Here is a 15,268-nt window from a genome sequence, read left to right as displayed (position 1 = left end):
AAGTGTGGCAGGCCAAAGATCCAAAAGAAAAGATGGGGCAGGTCTGACAGGAGATTGGAAGACCTGAGGAGGATTGAAACATCTGGATTGGATCGATTCTTTTGCTGTGCAAGCACAGGTAGTCCTCAACTTACGACCACGGTTGAGCCCAAAATGTCTCTTGTCAAGTGAGACAAGTGAGCCTTTGCCCCGTTTTTTGACCTTTCTTGCCTCGGTTGTTAAGTGAATCACTGCAGTTGATAGGTGAGTAACCCGGTTGTTAAGTGAATCTGGCTTCCCCCATTGACTTGGCTTGTCAGAAGGTCGCAGAAGGGGATCACGTGATCCCGGGGACACTGCAGCCGTCACAAATACGAGTCAGTTGCCAAGCGTCTGAATTTTGATCACGCGGCCTGGGGACGCTGCAACTGTTGTAAGTGTGAAAAATGTTCCTGGCTCACTTTTTTCAGTGCTGTTGTAGCTTTGAACAGTCACTAAATGAACTGTTGTAAGTCGAGGACTACCTATATCTAGGCCCAAGGTGCCCACTTTTGTTTTTAAAAAGCGCCCCAGCAATTTTTATTGATTTATTTGAAAGACCTGCCCATCTTTCAACTAACTCCTCTTTACGACCACATTTGGAATCGGAATGTCTGGCGCTACACAATGTAAACGTTGAATGAGTTTTTATGACCAGTTTTTGCTGTGGTCGTTAAAGAGAATGCGCCATTCCCCGTTGACCCCCTTGGAAGTTCGCAAGTGGCTGCAGCTATCCTAAATATATACTGATTGCCAAATCCTTTGAATGCTGCAATGGTCATAAACATGTTGAATTGGATAATAAAAAGTACATTTTGTCCCGATACTCATCATTTGTTTGGTACTCAACTCACAAGCTAGAATTTATCGCTGTCGGCTGCCTTGGGACTCACTATATTATTCCTGATGGTTAAAATTTGTTGGTACTCCTTGCGCCTCCTGGAATCAATCAATGATGAGTACTAAACAAATTTTATCCATCAGGGATAATATACTGAGTCACAAAGCAGCTGACAGCGATAACTTCTAGCTTGTGAGTTGAGTACCAAACAAATGATGACTACCAGGACAAAGTGCATTGAGTATCAAATTCAACAAGTTTCAAAGCTTTTGAGTAGCACAGTACTAGAAGTTGAAGGGCTATCCCAGAGAAGAGAGGATTGACTTACTCTTCAAAGCACCTGAAGGCAGGACAAGAAGCAGTGGATGGAAACTAATCAAGGAGAAGCAATTTAGAACTGAGGAGAAACTTCCTGACAGTTAAAACAATTAATCAGTGGAACAGAAGTTGCCTCCAGAAGTTGTGAATGCTCCAACACTGGAAGTCTTTAAGAAGAGTTTGGACAGCCACTTATCCAGGAGGGCATAACGTCTCCTGCATGAGCAGAGGTTTGGACTAGAAGACCTCCAAGGTCCCTTCCAGTCCTACAGTTCTATGTTGAATTAAGCAAATGCTTAAAGTGTTTCTGGGTTCCAACTTCAGAGGTTGCTGCCATCTTTTCCCCTTCCGTGTAGTGAAGTGACCCTTTGCGTTCTTTCCTGGACAGGAAATGGCCAGCAATGAACTGAAAGAGATCCGCAAAGCCATGACCAAGGAAGCCATCCGGGAGCATCAGATGGCCAAAACTGGAGGGACCCAGACAGACCTTTTCACTTGTGGCAAGTGCAAGAAAAAGAATTGCACCTACACTCAGGTGAGACTTACATGGGGTTTATTTTATCCTGTTTAAAATCATTAAAATCTCCTTTCCCCAAAGGGATCCTGGGCGGCCTACAAATGTTAAAAAGCATATAAAACTTGTTGTTACTTGTGAAGTCCTATCCGACCCATCGCGACCCCATGGACAACGTTCCTCCAGGCCTTCCTGTCCTCTCCCATCCTCTGGAGTCCATTGAAGCTGCTTCGGTGACTCCATCCAGCCGCCTCCTTCTCTGTCGTCCCCTTCTTCTTCTTTTGCCCTCCGTCGTTCCCAGCATGAGGCTCTTCTCCAGGGAGTCCTTCCTTCTCATTAGGTGGCCAAAGTCTTTGAGTTTCCTCTTCAGGATCTGGCCTTCTAAAGAGCAGTCAGGGTTGATCTCTGACCGGTTGGATGGCCTTGCAGTCCAAGGGACTCACAAGCGCCTTCTCCAGCACCAGAGTTCAAAGGCCTCCATCGTTTCTTATGCTCAGCCTTCCTTATGGCCCAACCTTCACAGCCATCCATTGCAACTGGGAAAACCATCGCCTTGACTAGACGCACTTTTGTTGGCAGGATGAATATATAAAAGTTAAAATCATACAAATGGAATTGAACAATTTTAAAAATAGGGCAGAATATGGGCAGTCCTTGATTTACGACCATAACGGGGGGCAAAATTTCTGTTGTTAAGTGAGACATTTGTTAAGTGAATGATGCTCCGTTTTGCGACCTTTCTTGCCACAAGGCTGTTGTTAGGTGAATCGCTGCCATTGATATGATAGTAACCCAGTTGTTAAGTGAATGGTTTCCGTGACCCGTCAAAAGCGCGTTTCACAAAAGCGTGGTCGACGAAATCGCGTATGTGACGTCATCACAACGCGACGAAAAACATCGAAAAATTGAAATAAAAATTAAATTACAGCAAGCCGATTCACATAAAGGTAAGGGTTAGGTTAAGGGTTAGGGTTAGGGTTAGAGCGTTAGCGTTACGTTTAGCGTTAGGTTAAGGGTTAGCGTTAGGTTTTTCGTTACGTTAAGGGTTAGGTTTAGGGTTAGGTTTAGGGTTAGGTTTAGGGTTAGGTTTAGGGTTAGGTTTGGGGGGGTTAGGGGAAGGTTTTAGCTTTATTTTTACATTTTTCGATCTTTTTCGATCTTTTTCGTCGCGCTGTGATGACGTCACATACGCGCTTTCGTCGACCACGATTTTGTCGTCCGCGGTTTTGTGGTAGAACCATGGTTTCCCCACTGACTTGGCTTGTCAGGTCACGAAAGTGGATCACATGGCCCTGGGACACAGCGACGGTCATAAATATGAACCCGTTGCCAAGCCTCTGAGTTTTGATGACATGGTTAAGGGGAGGCTGCCATTTTTCCTTGTGGAATAATGGCCGTGATGCTTTTTCCAGGGACGACGTAACTTTGAACTGTCGTTCAATGAGCTGTTGTAAGTCGAGGTCTTCCTGTAGTTGTGATATGTGGAAGGGGTGAGGAAAGATGTGATTTGACAGTTTTGGAAATCTGCCACCTGGCGGAGGCTTATCCTGGGTTTTATCCCCACAGGTGCAAACCCGGAGTTCAGATGAGCCAATGACAACCTTTGTGGTGTGTAACGAATGTGGAAATCGCTGGAAGGTAAGCAATCTTCATGCCTTGCGGGCCGGCCCTGACGTGACCTACGACCCTGAAACAGGCCGTTGTGGACTTACAACCACAGTTGAGCCCAAATTACTGTATTTTTTGGAGTATAAGATGCACCAAGCTTTTGAAGAGGCAAATAAAAAAAAAAGTGATCCGTCACTGACTTAAGTTCACCCTTCCATCCTGATTTCCATCCTTTTGACCGTATTATTAACTTATTAGTAAGGGAAAGGACAGGGGGGAGAGAAGGAAGAAGGCAGATGGGAAGGAGGGAGGGAGGGAAGGAGGGAGGGAGGGAGGGAGGGAAGGAAGGAAGGAAGGAAGGAAGAAAGAAAGGCAATGAGAAGGAAGGAAGGAAGGAAGGAAAGAAGAAAGGATCCGCTCACTGACTAAGTTCACCCTTCCATCCTGATTTCCATCCTTTTGACCGTATTATTAACTTATTAGTAAGGGAAAGGGCAGGGAGGGAGAGAAGGAGGAAGGCAGAGAGATGGGAAGGAGGGAGGGAGGGAAGGGAGGAAGGAAGGAAGGCAATGAGAAGGAAGGAAGGTAGGAAGGAAAGAAGAAAGGATCCGCTCACTGACTAAGTTCACCCTTCCATCCTGATTTCCATCCTTTTGACCATATTATTAACTTATTAGTAAGGGAAAGGGCAGGGGGGAGAGAAGGAAGAAGGCAGAGAGATGGGAAGGAAGGAGGGAGGGAAGGAAGGAAGAAAGGAAGAAAGGCAATGAGAAGGAAGGAAGGTAGGTAGGAAAGAAGGAAGGATCCGGTTACTGACTAACTTCACTCCTCCCTAATTTCCATCCTTTTGACCGTATTATTAACTTATTAGTAAGGGAAAGGGGGGGAGGAAGAAGGCAGAAATATGGGAGGGAGGGAGGGAGGGAGGAAAGGAAGGAAGGAAGGAAGGAAGGAAGGCAGGCAATAAGGAGAAGGAAGGAAGGAAGGTAGGTAGGTAGGTAGATAGGTAGGTAGGAAAGAAGGAAGGATCCAGTCAGTGACTAACTTCACTCCTCCATCCTGAATTCCATCCTTTTGCTTCACCCCAACTGAACCACAAGCTCAGCATTCTGCGAGGGAAAAAGCAAACGGCCACACCCTCTTGGTGCATCTGTGCCCCCACCCTTCCCATCCAACAGAAGAGCCTCTTTGGCTCAATCGTTTCTGCCTCTCCATCCCTTTCCCCTTTCTTACAGTTCTGCTGAAAACGTCTCCGAGGGGAGCAGCCACAGCCGATTTCAGGGCCCCGAGCTCTGCCACGGACTCCCGCAAGTACTGCCAGCAGATATTTTTTTTTTTTTGGTCCTGTTTTGTCGCCAAGTTTGCTTTGTGCTCTGTACATCAACCAGGTGAGGAGGGCCTGGCTGACTGCACACCTGTCGGGAGTAACAGCGACTGGGAATAGACGCCTCCCAGGATGGCACCGGATGGAAAGTTTACCTGGACCAGCCAGCTTATTGTGAGAATGTGGGACAGCCATATATTTTTTTCCCCCGTTCTTGTTTCGTTTCGTTTTCTCTTAAAAAGGCCGGGCTTCGAGCCTCAAAAGTTTGTACAGAAGCTTCTTGCGACTCCCTCCTTGGCTCCGGGTGCAACTCTCCAAAGCTACAACCAGTATTAACCCCACTCCCTCGTCCTGGGGTTCAAGGCTGCTTTTGTGTTTCGCAGGATGACATTTTCCCGCTTTCGTTGCACAAACCTCGCCCGGTTTGAAAAGCCGGTGCCAAGGGGCCGTGGGTGGGTCTGAGGATTCAAAACCTCCCAGCCCCTCTAACCGAATAAGTATTACTCATCCTGCTTTCCTTTTGTTTTGGGGGGCTGGAAAGAATAAGAAATAAGAGTTAAAAGGTTTCGTTTTGGTTTTGTTTTCAATTGAAATATATGCTATCGATTCTCCCGCTGCCTGGGTGGTGAAGCCAAATCTCTTAGAAAAGTTGGCCTCTGTTGTTTACGAGATGAAAAATGTGAGCTTCGAAAGAAACATAGGAAGGGGAGGGGGGGGGGCAAAATTTCAAAATTGAAAAGTGTTTCTAGGAAAATCGCTTTAATTTCAGGAGACGCTGCAACTGAGTTAACGAGATGAAAAATGTGAGCTTTGGAAGAAAACCGGGAAGAGGAAGGGGGGCAAAATTTCAAAATTCAAAAGTGCTTTGTAGGAAAACCCCTTTTAATTTCCGCACGCTCTCTTGCCGTTGAGTTTACGAGGTGAAAAATGCGAGCTCCGAAAGAAACCTAGGAAAGGGGGAAATTCAAGTATTTCAAGGAAAATCGCTTTAATTTTCAGCAGAGTCTCTGCCGTCGGGTGGGAAGGGGGGGGATGCAGATACAAATTTCTTGCCATCTTTGTAAGTTTGCCGCTTTGGAGACTTTGGAGAACTGCTGGGTGTGAAACGGAGAGACGGCTGGCCTTGCATCCATTTTGACCATGGCATCTGAAATCCCTCACTTTGCTGTGTTCTTTGTGGGTGTGCTAGGAATACAACCGCCCTCTGCTAATCTGCTTTTGCACACCAGTTTCCGTTTTCCACGTAGGACGAGGCTCTGCGTTCTGAACCCACGCAAATGTGAAAAAGAGAGCCGTTTTATACTTGAGGGAGTGGGTCATTTGGACGGTCCACATCCTTTTAAGTACAAGTGTTATTAACACAAAAAGTATTTTTTTTTGAGTTTGTTAAATGAACAAATCCCGGCGGTGTGAGGGGAGGAAAAGGGGGAAAGTTTGCTCTTTAAATACTTTGTTAAGTTCTCAGAAAAGAGTTGGAAAACAAGATTTTAGACCAACGTGTCTGACATTGACAGACAGGTGGACTTCAACTCCCAGAATTTCCCCAGCCAGCATAGCTGGCTGGGGGAATTCTGGGAGTTGAAGTCCACCTGTCTGAACGTTTGCCAACTTTGAGAAATATTGTTTTCAAACTTCCCCCTTCCGGTCATCCCAGCTTACCAGGCAAATGAAAGCTTGAACAATCAATTCGTGATTTGGGAATGATGCTTCACCCAAAGGAACTTGGATTATTTGTATCTCTGCTGCCACATCTCGTCCATCGGGCCCTCAATATGAAATTTGATTTTGTCTGTTCCATGTACAGTCACAAATGCAAAACAATAAAACTTCCTTCGCGAAGAACGGAATGTATTTTATTTCATCCCACAGGAGTGCAGTGGCTCACGTGGCTACGATGCTGGGCTGCCAATCGGCAGGCTGGCGTTCGAGACCCGCTTGCTGCCATGTGGCGGGTGAGCTCCCATCCCTTGCTCCAGCTCCCGCCAAACCAGCAGTTCGAACTCAAGTAGGTAGATGAGTACCACTTTGGTGGGCAACTTAACAGGGATGTGAATGGGCGTCCCCCAGATGGTGATGATGTCTCGGGAAAATCCTTTCAACCCGGGAATTCTTCGATGTTCTCGACACAAATCTAGTCGTAATATCCAGTTCAATGAAGTAATTTATGCCAAAAGCTAATTTGGTTAAGGCTAATCTCGGTTAGATTTTGGGGGATTTAGTGTGTTGTTCTCACACAGACTGTTTGGTTAATCCCCAGTGAATAAATTATAGGGATCAAGGAAATAATTTAATTCAAAACAGGAAGTCCTCAACTTACAACCATTTAGTAACCAAGGTTACAACAAGAAAGTAATTTATATCCATTTTATACACTTACAACCATTGCCGTATCCCCATGGTCACGTCATCAAAATTCAGATGCTTGGCAACTGGCATGTTCTTGTGACAGTTGCGCAATCCCGGGGTCATGTGACTTTATGATAAGCAAAGTTCAATGTGGGAAGACAGATTCATTTAACAACCGTGTCACTCGCCTAACAACTGCAAATATAGCCAGAGAGGTCATAAAATGAGGCAAAGCTTCAGGTAACAGCAGTCTCACTTAGCAACCGAAATTTTGGGTTAGCAGTTAGCCATAGCAGTTCGACTTATATACCGCTTCATAGGGCTTTAAGCGGTTTACAGAGTCAGCATATCGCCCCCACAGTCTGGGTCCTCATTTCACCCACTTCGGAAGGATGGAAGGCTGAGTCAACCTTGAGCCGGTGAGATTTGAACCGCTGAACTGCAGATAGCAGTCAGCTGAAGTGGCCTGCAGTACTGCACCCTAACCACTGCGCCACCTCGGCTCTTCAATTAGGGTCGTGAGTTGAGGACTCCCTGTATATTCAAACCTTCCCTTGCCTAGAGTTTCAATGGCGAAATGAAAAGCCATGGGAAATATACAAGCGACGTCTTTGTTACGCTTTCCAAGATAACTTTCAACTCAAAACGATAATGGACGCTTCATTTCCTTGAGTGGAAAAATCTCTTTTTTAAAAAAAGCTGAATTTTTTGCAGAAGAAAAGATGGGTTCAATATTAAAGAGGAAAGGATTTGACATTACAAATGTCAATGCACAAATCACCAGGGCCACTGCTGGGTGTGTATGCAGCTACATTTCTACAGCCATTTTATCTCTGCGCTAGCTTGAAAAGAAAGCCAAATATGGCGACTCCATTTCAGCCTGCAGATCCATTCTCAAGTTCACTGTTTAGTGAAGCCCAGGTGGCGCAGTGGTTAAATGCAGCACTGCAGGCTACTTCAGCTGACTGCAGTTCTGCAGTTCAGCTGTTCAAATCTCACCGGCTCAGGGTTGACTCAGCCTTCCATCCTTCCAAGGTGGGTAAAATGAGGACCCGGATTGTTGTTGGGGGCAATATGCTGACTCTGTAAACCGCTATGGAGGGCTGAAAGCCCTATGAAGCAGTATATAAGTCAAACTGCTATTGCTATTATATATTTTGCAAAAATATATATATATATTTACTGTAACCAGAAGCATTCTCATTCTTACTGGAGCTATTCAAGACAGGGAAAGTTATTTGATCCACTGAGCTAATTATGAAGTGTGGTTATTCAGCATTATTTCAAAGATATACTGTATTTTTCGGACTATAAGACGCACCGGAGTATAAGACACACCAAGATTTTGAAGAGATAAATTAAAAAAAAAAGTTTTTGCACTATGCAGGCCTCCCAAACCCTCTGATGCCTCATTTTTTCAGGGCATGCATAGGCTTTGGGAGGCTTGTAGAGTGCTCCTGGGGGCTGGGGGGCAAAAACAAGCAAAAAAAGGCCCATTATTCCCTCGTTTTTGCCCTCCCCAGCCCCCAGGAACACTTTGCAGGCCTTCCAAATCCTCTGCACGTGTATTTTTGCAAAAAACGGGATGCACTCGGCAGGGTTTCGGGAGGCCAAAAATGCTGTATTCAGTGTATAAGACGCACCCAGATTTTCACCGTCTTTTTTGGGGGGAGCGGGAAAGTTGCATCTTATACTCCAAAAAATACAGTAGATGTGGTGGAATTGAGATCGGAATCGAAAAGGATCCCAAAAGGTTTTGCAACTATGATCCTGCACCAAACAGCCTTTTCGTTTTAAAATACCCGGTTTCCCTGAAAATAAGACCTCCCTGGATAATAAGCCCAATCAGGCTTTTGAGCGCATGCACTAAAATAAGCCCTCCCCAAAAATATTGCAACACCGCAGCATCCATGGGGTGACCACGCTCCCCGCCTCCTGCACCTCAAAAATAATAAGACCTCCCTGAAAATAAGCCCATGAGCTTATTTCGGGGGTCAAAAGAAAATAAGACCCTGTCTTATTTTCGAGAAAACATGGGCGTTAAGTTTTTTCCAATTAATTTCAATTCAAATACTCTTCAAGTTCAAAAATCTGTGTTTGGAAAGGAGTGGGCCTTTAAAAAAAATGCAGATATTGTTCCAGAATATAGGAAGTCCTCAATTTACAATGGCACTATAAAAAATGACTTATAACCAATCCTCATAGTTAAAATTCTTGCACCATCCCCATAATCGTGAGCCGAGGTGGCGCAGTGGTTAGAGTGCAGTACTGCAGGCTACTTCAGCTGACTGCTAGTTCTGCAGTTCGGCTGTTCAAATCTCACCGGCTCAAGGTTGACTCAGCCTTCCATCCTTCCGAGGTAGGTAAAATGAGGACCCGGATTGTTGTTGGGGGCAATATGCTGACTCTGTAAACCACTTAGAGAGGGCTGAAAGCCCTATGAAGCGGTATATAAGTCTAACTGCTATTGCTATTGCTATCAAAATTTGGACACTTTGTCAATCTGCATGTATTTATGGTGATTGCAGCATCCTGGGATAGCAATAGCAATAGCAGTAGACTTATATACCGCTTCATAGGCCTTTCAGCCCTCTCTAAGCGGTTTACAGAGAGTCAGCATATTGCCCTCAACAATCTGGGTCCTCATTTTACCCACCTCGGAAGGATGGAAGGCTGAGTCAACCCTGAGCCGGTGGGATTTGAACCGCTGAACTGCTGATCTAGCAGTAGCTTGCAGTGCTGCATTTAACCACTGCGCCACCTTGGCTCATATGGATGATGTGATCGCCATTTATATGTCCTTCCTAGCTGGCTTGTGACAAGCAAAGTCAATGGGGGAAGCCAGAGTTGCTTAATGGCTGTGTGATTCATTTAACAACTGCGGTGATTGGCTTAACCATGGCAAAAAAGGTCATAAAATCGGGTAGGACTCACTTAACCACTCTCTTGCTTAGCGACAGAAGTTCTGGTTCCATTTGCCGTAAGTCGAGGACTACCTATGTATCAGGGAGGTCAAGACTTACAAATATGATGGAGAGTCGTAAATTGAGGATTATCTGTACATATAAACGGAAGACACACGGAAGCGGTCATGATAAGCCGGCTCAATGGCGATCAAAATGCCAACTTGCAATTAAAATGAAGTGTTTGCAATTCCAACCATTAAAAAAAAAAATCCACCAAGCCACGATGGTTTGCTTTTGGCTTAACAAAAATGTGTGAGCCGACGTTCATTTGTAAACCATTTTAATGGCCTTGGCCTGGCATGCCAACCGAGCTCTACTGAAATATGACATCGTGTGAACCCAGCTTGTAAAATGACGTGCTGCTTGAGGGCGAGTTGAGCTTTTAGTCCACGTTTGTCATGTAATCCAGGGATCGCCATACTTGGCAACTTTTCAGGCTTCTGGACTTCAACTCCCAGAATTCCCCAGCCAGCATGGAAGCCCACAAATTTCAAAGCTGCCAAGCTTGGAGACCCTTGAGTCTATGTCAGGGGTGCTTAAATCTGGACCACAGGGAAGAGTCACCCTGGAAATAGCAAAGAACTGGCTCGTGGCGGCTCTGGAAGTCAAAACTGGGTGCCCCCGCACACCCCATTTTTGGCCTAAATGACCTCTTGCAGAACTCTGGCTAAAATGGGGGCACAGAGGTCCATGTGAAGAGCCGAGGTCGCGCAGTGGTTAGAGTGCAGTACTGCAGGCCACTTCAGCTGACTGCTATCTGCAGTTCAGCGGTTCTAATCTCACCGGCTCAAAGTTGACTCAGCCTTCCATCCTTCCGAGGTGGGTGAAATGAGGACCCAGACTGTGGGGGCCATATGCTGACTCTGTAAACCGCTTAGAGAGGGCTGAAAGCCCTATGAAGCGGTATATAAGTCTAACTGCTATTGCTATGTCCCCGTGCCCCATTTTGGCCTGCAGGGGCTGCAGCAAGCCATCAAGGCCGAAAATGGAGCACAGGGGAGTCTCAGGTGCCCCCCAATGCCCCATTTTGGCCAGCAGGGTGCCACAGGTGTCTAATCCACCCCTCGCCAGCTAGCCCACGGAGAACTACAATGCTGATCTGGTCCTCAAAGAAATAGTTTGACACTCCTGGTCGATGTCATATGAATGAATTGCGAAAATCAATATCCTGTATCCATAAACCGCTGTATTCCCCACCATCTCTTTCCAGCATTAAGGCATGACCCGTCAAAACCGCGGAGGACAAAATCGCACTCGCCGAAAGCACGCATTTGACGTCATCACAGCGCGACGAAAAAAAATTAAAATTGAAATAAAATTAAAATTAAAGCAAGCCGATTCACATAAAGGTAAGGGTTAGGTTTAGGTTTAGGTTAAGGGTTAGCTTTAGAGCGTTAGGGTTACATTTAGCGTTAGGTTAAGGGTTAGCGTTAGGTTTAGGGTTAGGTTAAGGGTTACGTTTAGGGTTAGATTTAGGGTTAGGTTAAGGGTTAGGTTTAGGGTTAGGTTTGGGGCGGTTAGGGTAAGGTTTTCACTTTATTTTTACATTTTTCGATCACAGCGCGATGTTTTTGTCGCGCTGTGATGACGTCAAATGCGCGCTTTCGTCGAGCGCGATTTTGTCCTCCGCGGTTTTGTGGTGGAACCCATTAAGGAAGCCAGTCAGATTGCTGGAGTCAATATCCCAGAGAAGCATTTCTCAGCTGTAGCTAAACCTTTTTAAGATTTGTGTAAGATCGAAGCTTCGGTTTTTCCAGTAGTAATAATGTATGGCTGCCAGCTTGGTTTATAAGGAAGGTTGAGAGCCGAAGAATCGATGGCTTTCCAATTGTGGCATTGGAGAAGACTTTTGAGAGTGCAAGGAGATCCAATCAATCCAGGCATGAAATGCTGCTATCTTCACTACTGGTTTGGAACCAGGGGTACGTGTGTGCGCGTAGGACCTTCTGCGCATGTGCAGATTGTCTGGGATGATGTCTGGGCAGAGCCTCCCACCGCGGCCACTACTGGTTCGCCTGAACCGGGGTATACCAGAATACCACCTCTGAATCAGTCAATCCTTAAGGAAATCAACCCTGGAAGGACAGGTGCTGAAGCTAAAATATTTTGGCCACTAAATGAGAAGAGAGGACTCACTGGAGAAGACCCTGAGGTTGGGAAAGATGGAAAGCAAGACACAACGAACATGAATTTTGGCAAAAGTGGTGAGAAAATGGACCAGGGTTCTAGCGTGCTCTGCTTCATGGGGTTGGATGCAACTTAAATTTGTGGACTTCAGCTCCCAGAATTATCCAGCCAGAGGAATTCTGGGAATTGATATCTACACTTCTTAAAAGTTTCCCAGGGCAAGAAACACTGCTTTAGAGCATAAATTTTAAAACTTTTTCAGGCTATACAGCTGGTTTTATTTTAAAAATTCCCAGAATCTCGAATTATTTGGGGGGGAGGGGGGCTCCTGAATGTCAACTGATGAGCCCCACCCTTTCTGCTCAAGTTGACAGAAAAATGCTATGGATATCTCTGTACAGTTAAAGGCTGAGTGTATTCAGTGTTGTTTTTAATACTTGAGTCCCTTGCAAAGTTTCTGAATCTCACGAAACCCTGTCAAATGCTTTTTTAACCTGGTATAAAAAAAAATAAACCCCATTTTTTACAGCATGCCTGTCGATATTCTTATCTTCTTGGTAGATGTAAACAAAAAATGCTTCTGATTTACTCAATTGACCCTTTATTCCTTCCAGTGGGCCAACAGCTCTCACAAAGTTATAAAAAGTATGTTTTTTTTTTTTTAAAAAGAAACCTTAGCCCTGTGGATCCACCTCTTTATGTAATTCCAAACCCATTTCCCAAACTATAGGAATACAATAGTATCTCAGTACTCAACTGCTTTGAAACTTATCAGATTTGATAGTCGACACATTTTGATGTGAACATTTTGTCCCTGTACTCATCATTTGTTTGGTACTCAACACACCAGCTAAAACGTATCAGTGTTGGCTACCCTGTGACTCGTTACGTTATTCCTTACGGGAAAAATTGTTTGGTATTTATCATTTTTGGTACTCATTGCACCTCCTGGAACCAATTAACGATGAGTATTCAGTTACACCTGCATGGGAATTAAAAAGATATCAGACAAAGTTTGCATACTTTACTGGCCACAAAACACACGAGTTTCTAGAAACAAACAAACAGAAGTTTTACTAGGCAGGCCAGTAGGATGTATTGGGGTGACCAGTTTTTTTAAAAAAATCTTTCTATAACTCACAGGTACCTCTTTAAAAAAATGCAACAAGGGGGATCGGCTGAGATGGCTCGAGCGTCAGGCCTGCAGCCATCTTTCCTTTTGAAGCTTTGGCCTGCCACTTTCTATTATTCTACTATGCATTTTCTATTGTGGGAAAATGGGAGGAGGATTGTATGGAGTTAGATGATATGTTGCCATAACAACATTCTTTCTAGAAAGCCAAGGTCATTCTTTGTCTCTGCACCTCTGCACCTGACAGGGAACTGGATGGGTGGAAACTGCCAGCATGGCAGTGGAAGATTGGACCATGTGATGGACTTGTGGGTGTGGGGGAAAGATCTTGAACTTTCAACTGGGTGGGGAAAACCGGGAAGCTTTCAGATTTGGGATTTCACTTGGACTCTTTTAGGTGCTATTTGGAACCCTGACATCGAGATTGTCAGGCCTGCAATTATATTCCTTTTAGAATTTTGGCCTGCCACACTTTCTCTTATTTCATTATGCTGTTTCTTTAGTATAGTTGATGGGAGGGGGGAATAGACAGGAGTGAGATTGTGGAATGTATTGTTTTCATTCTTTACTAGAAGCCAAGGTCATCCTTTGTCTCCGCACCAGTACACCTGACTGGAAGCAGCTGGGTGTGGATGCCAGCGTGGAAGAAGATTGGACCATGTGATGGATTGTGGGTGTGGGGACAAGCTCACGAACTTTTAACTGGGTGGGATTCTGATGTCATTTCCAGTATTGGGATTAACACAGATGCGCTAAGATGTCTGCTTTATTAAATTGGAACTTTAAGGATCGTTTTGCCTTTGATTCTGATTTAATTCTACATGATACTTGGAACGCTGACATAGATCCCTCCCTCCTGAGCTAAGGAACACCAACCCTGAAATTTGTCCTTAGCACCTGCTATCCTTTTAGCCCCCCAAAACCAGACAGCAGAGAAGCATTTGCAATTATGAAAAGAGGAGAGATGCCCCACCACCCTGATGGCGCTCTTATAGAAGACGAGACGGGGAAACCTTAACATGAGGTGCAGTGGTTAGAGTGCAGTACTGCAGGCTACTTCTGTTGATCACCGGCTGCCAGCCATTTGGCAGATCGAATCTCGCCAGGCTCAAGGTTGACTCAAGCCTTCCATCTCCCAATATGCTGGCACTGGAAGTTTGTACTACATAACTTCAAGACACCTGGAATGGCTATCCAAGACTAATGGGAGCAACCAAGTGCTCACGGCTTCCACAGGATCATAGATGTCCCTGGAGATTCTCAGTCATCCAGGTCACGGTTGTCCCCAAAGGTGCTTTTTCAAGGGCAGCCCTTGAAGAGCATTTGGAGACTTCAGCTTGTCCAGAATGCAGCCGCGCGAGCGATCGTGGGTGCACCTTGGTTCACCCACGTAATACCTATCCTCCGTGAGCTGCACTGGCTGCCTATCGGTCTTCGGATACGCTTCAAGGCGCTAGTCGTCACTTATAAAGCCCTTCATAGTATTGGACCTGGGTACTTGAGAGACCGCCTGCTGCCAATTACCTCCAATAGACCGATTAGATCCCACAGATTAGGCCTCCTCCGAATTCCATCCGCCGGCCAATGCCGACTGGCGACCACCCGGAGGAGAGCCTTCTCTGTGGCTGCTCCGACCCTCTGGAACGAGCTCCCCGTGGAGATTCGAACCCTCACCACCCTCCAGGCCTTCTGCAAAGCCCTTAAAACCTGGCTGTTCCGACAGGCCTGGGGCTAAAGAGCTTTTGCCCCCTCCCTCGAATGGTATGGTTGTTGTGTGTTTTTTAAATTGTGTATTGTTTTGTTCGTCTTTTTATTCTTTATTTGTACCCCTTCCCTTGACTTGGATTGTGAGCCGCCCTGAGTCCCCTTCTGGGAAAAGGGCGGCATATAAATGAAATAAATTCAATTCAATTCAATTTTTCAAAAAGGACTTTGTTTTGCTTGGAGATGTTTTGCTTCTCATCCAAGAAGCTTCTTCAGTTCTTCAGAAGCAGTTTCTTGGATGAAAAGCAAAGCCTCTTCAAGCAAAACAAAGAAAGCCCAGTTGCCCTTTGAAAAAGTACCTTTGGGGTCT

General features: G+C 45.4%; 1 protein-coding gene across 1 annotated transcript in view; it reads left to right on the top strand.

The window, feature by feature from the left end:
* Window positions 1-5,649, top strand: part of TCEA2 (transcription elongation factor A2) — a 28,250-nt gene extending 22,601 nt beyond the window's left edge. Inside the window, 3 exon segments of the mRNA XM_087720608.1 lie at window positions 1,566-1,712; window positions 3,258-3,329; window positions 4,535-5,649. Of these exon segments, the coding sequence (XP_087576734.1) occupies window positions 1,566-1,712; window positions 3,258-3,329; window positions 4,535-4,543 (228 nt within the window). The 3' untranslated portion in view covers window positions 4,544-5,649.
* The last annotated feature ends 9,619 nt before the right edge of the window (window positions 5,650-15,268 follow it).

The sequence above is a fragment of the Thamnophis sirtalis genome, unplaced genomic scaffold (genome assembly GCF_051295495.1).
Source record: "Thamnophis sirtalis isolate CommonGarterSnake01/CBP01778 unplaced genomic scaffold, rThaSir2_p1.2 scaffold_7, whole genome shotgun sequence".
Taxonomy (NCBI): Eukaryota; Metazoa; Chordata; class Lepidosauria; order Squamata; family Natricidae; genus Thamnophis; species Thamnophis sirtalis.
This window is presented reverse-complemented; position numbering and strand designations above follow the sequence as displayed.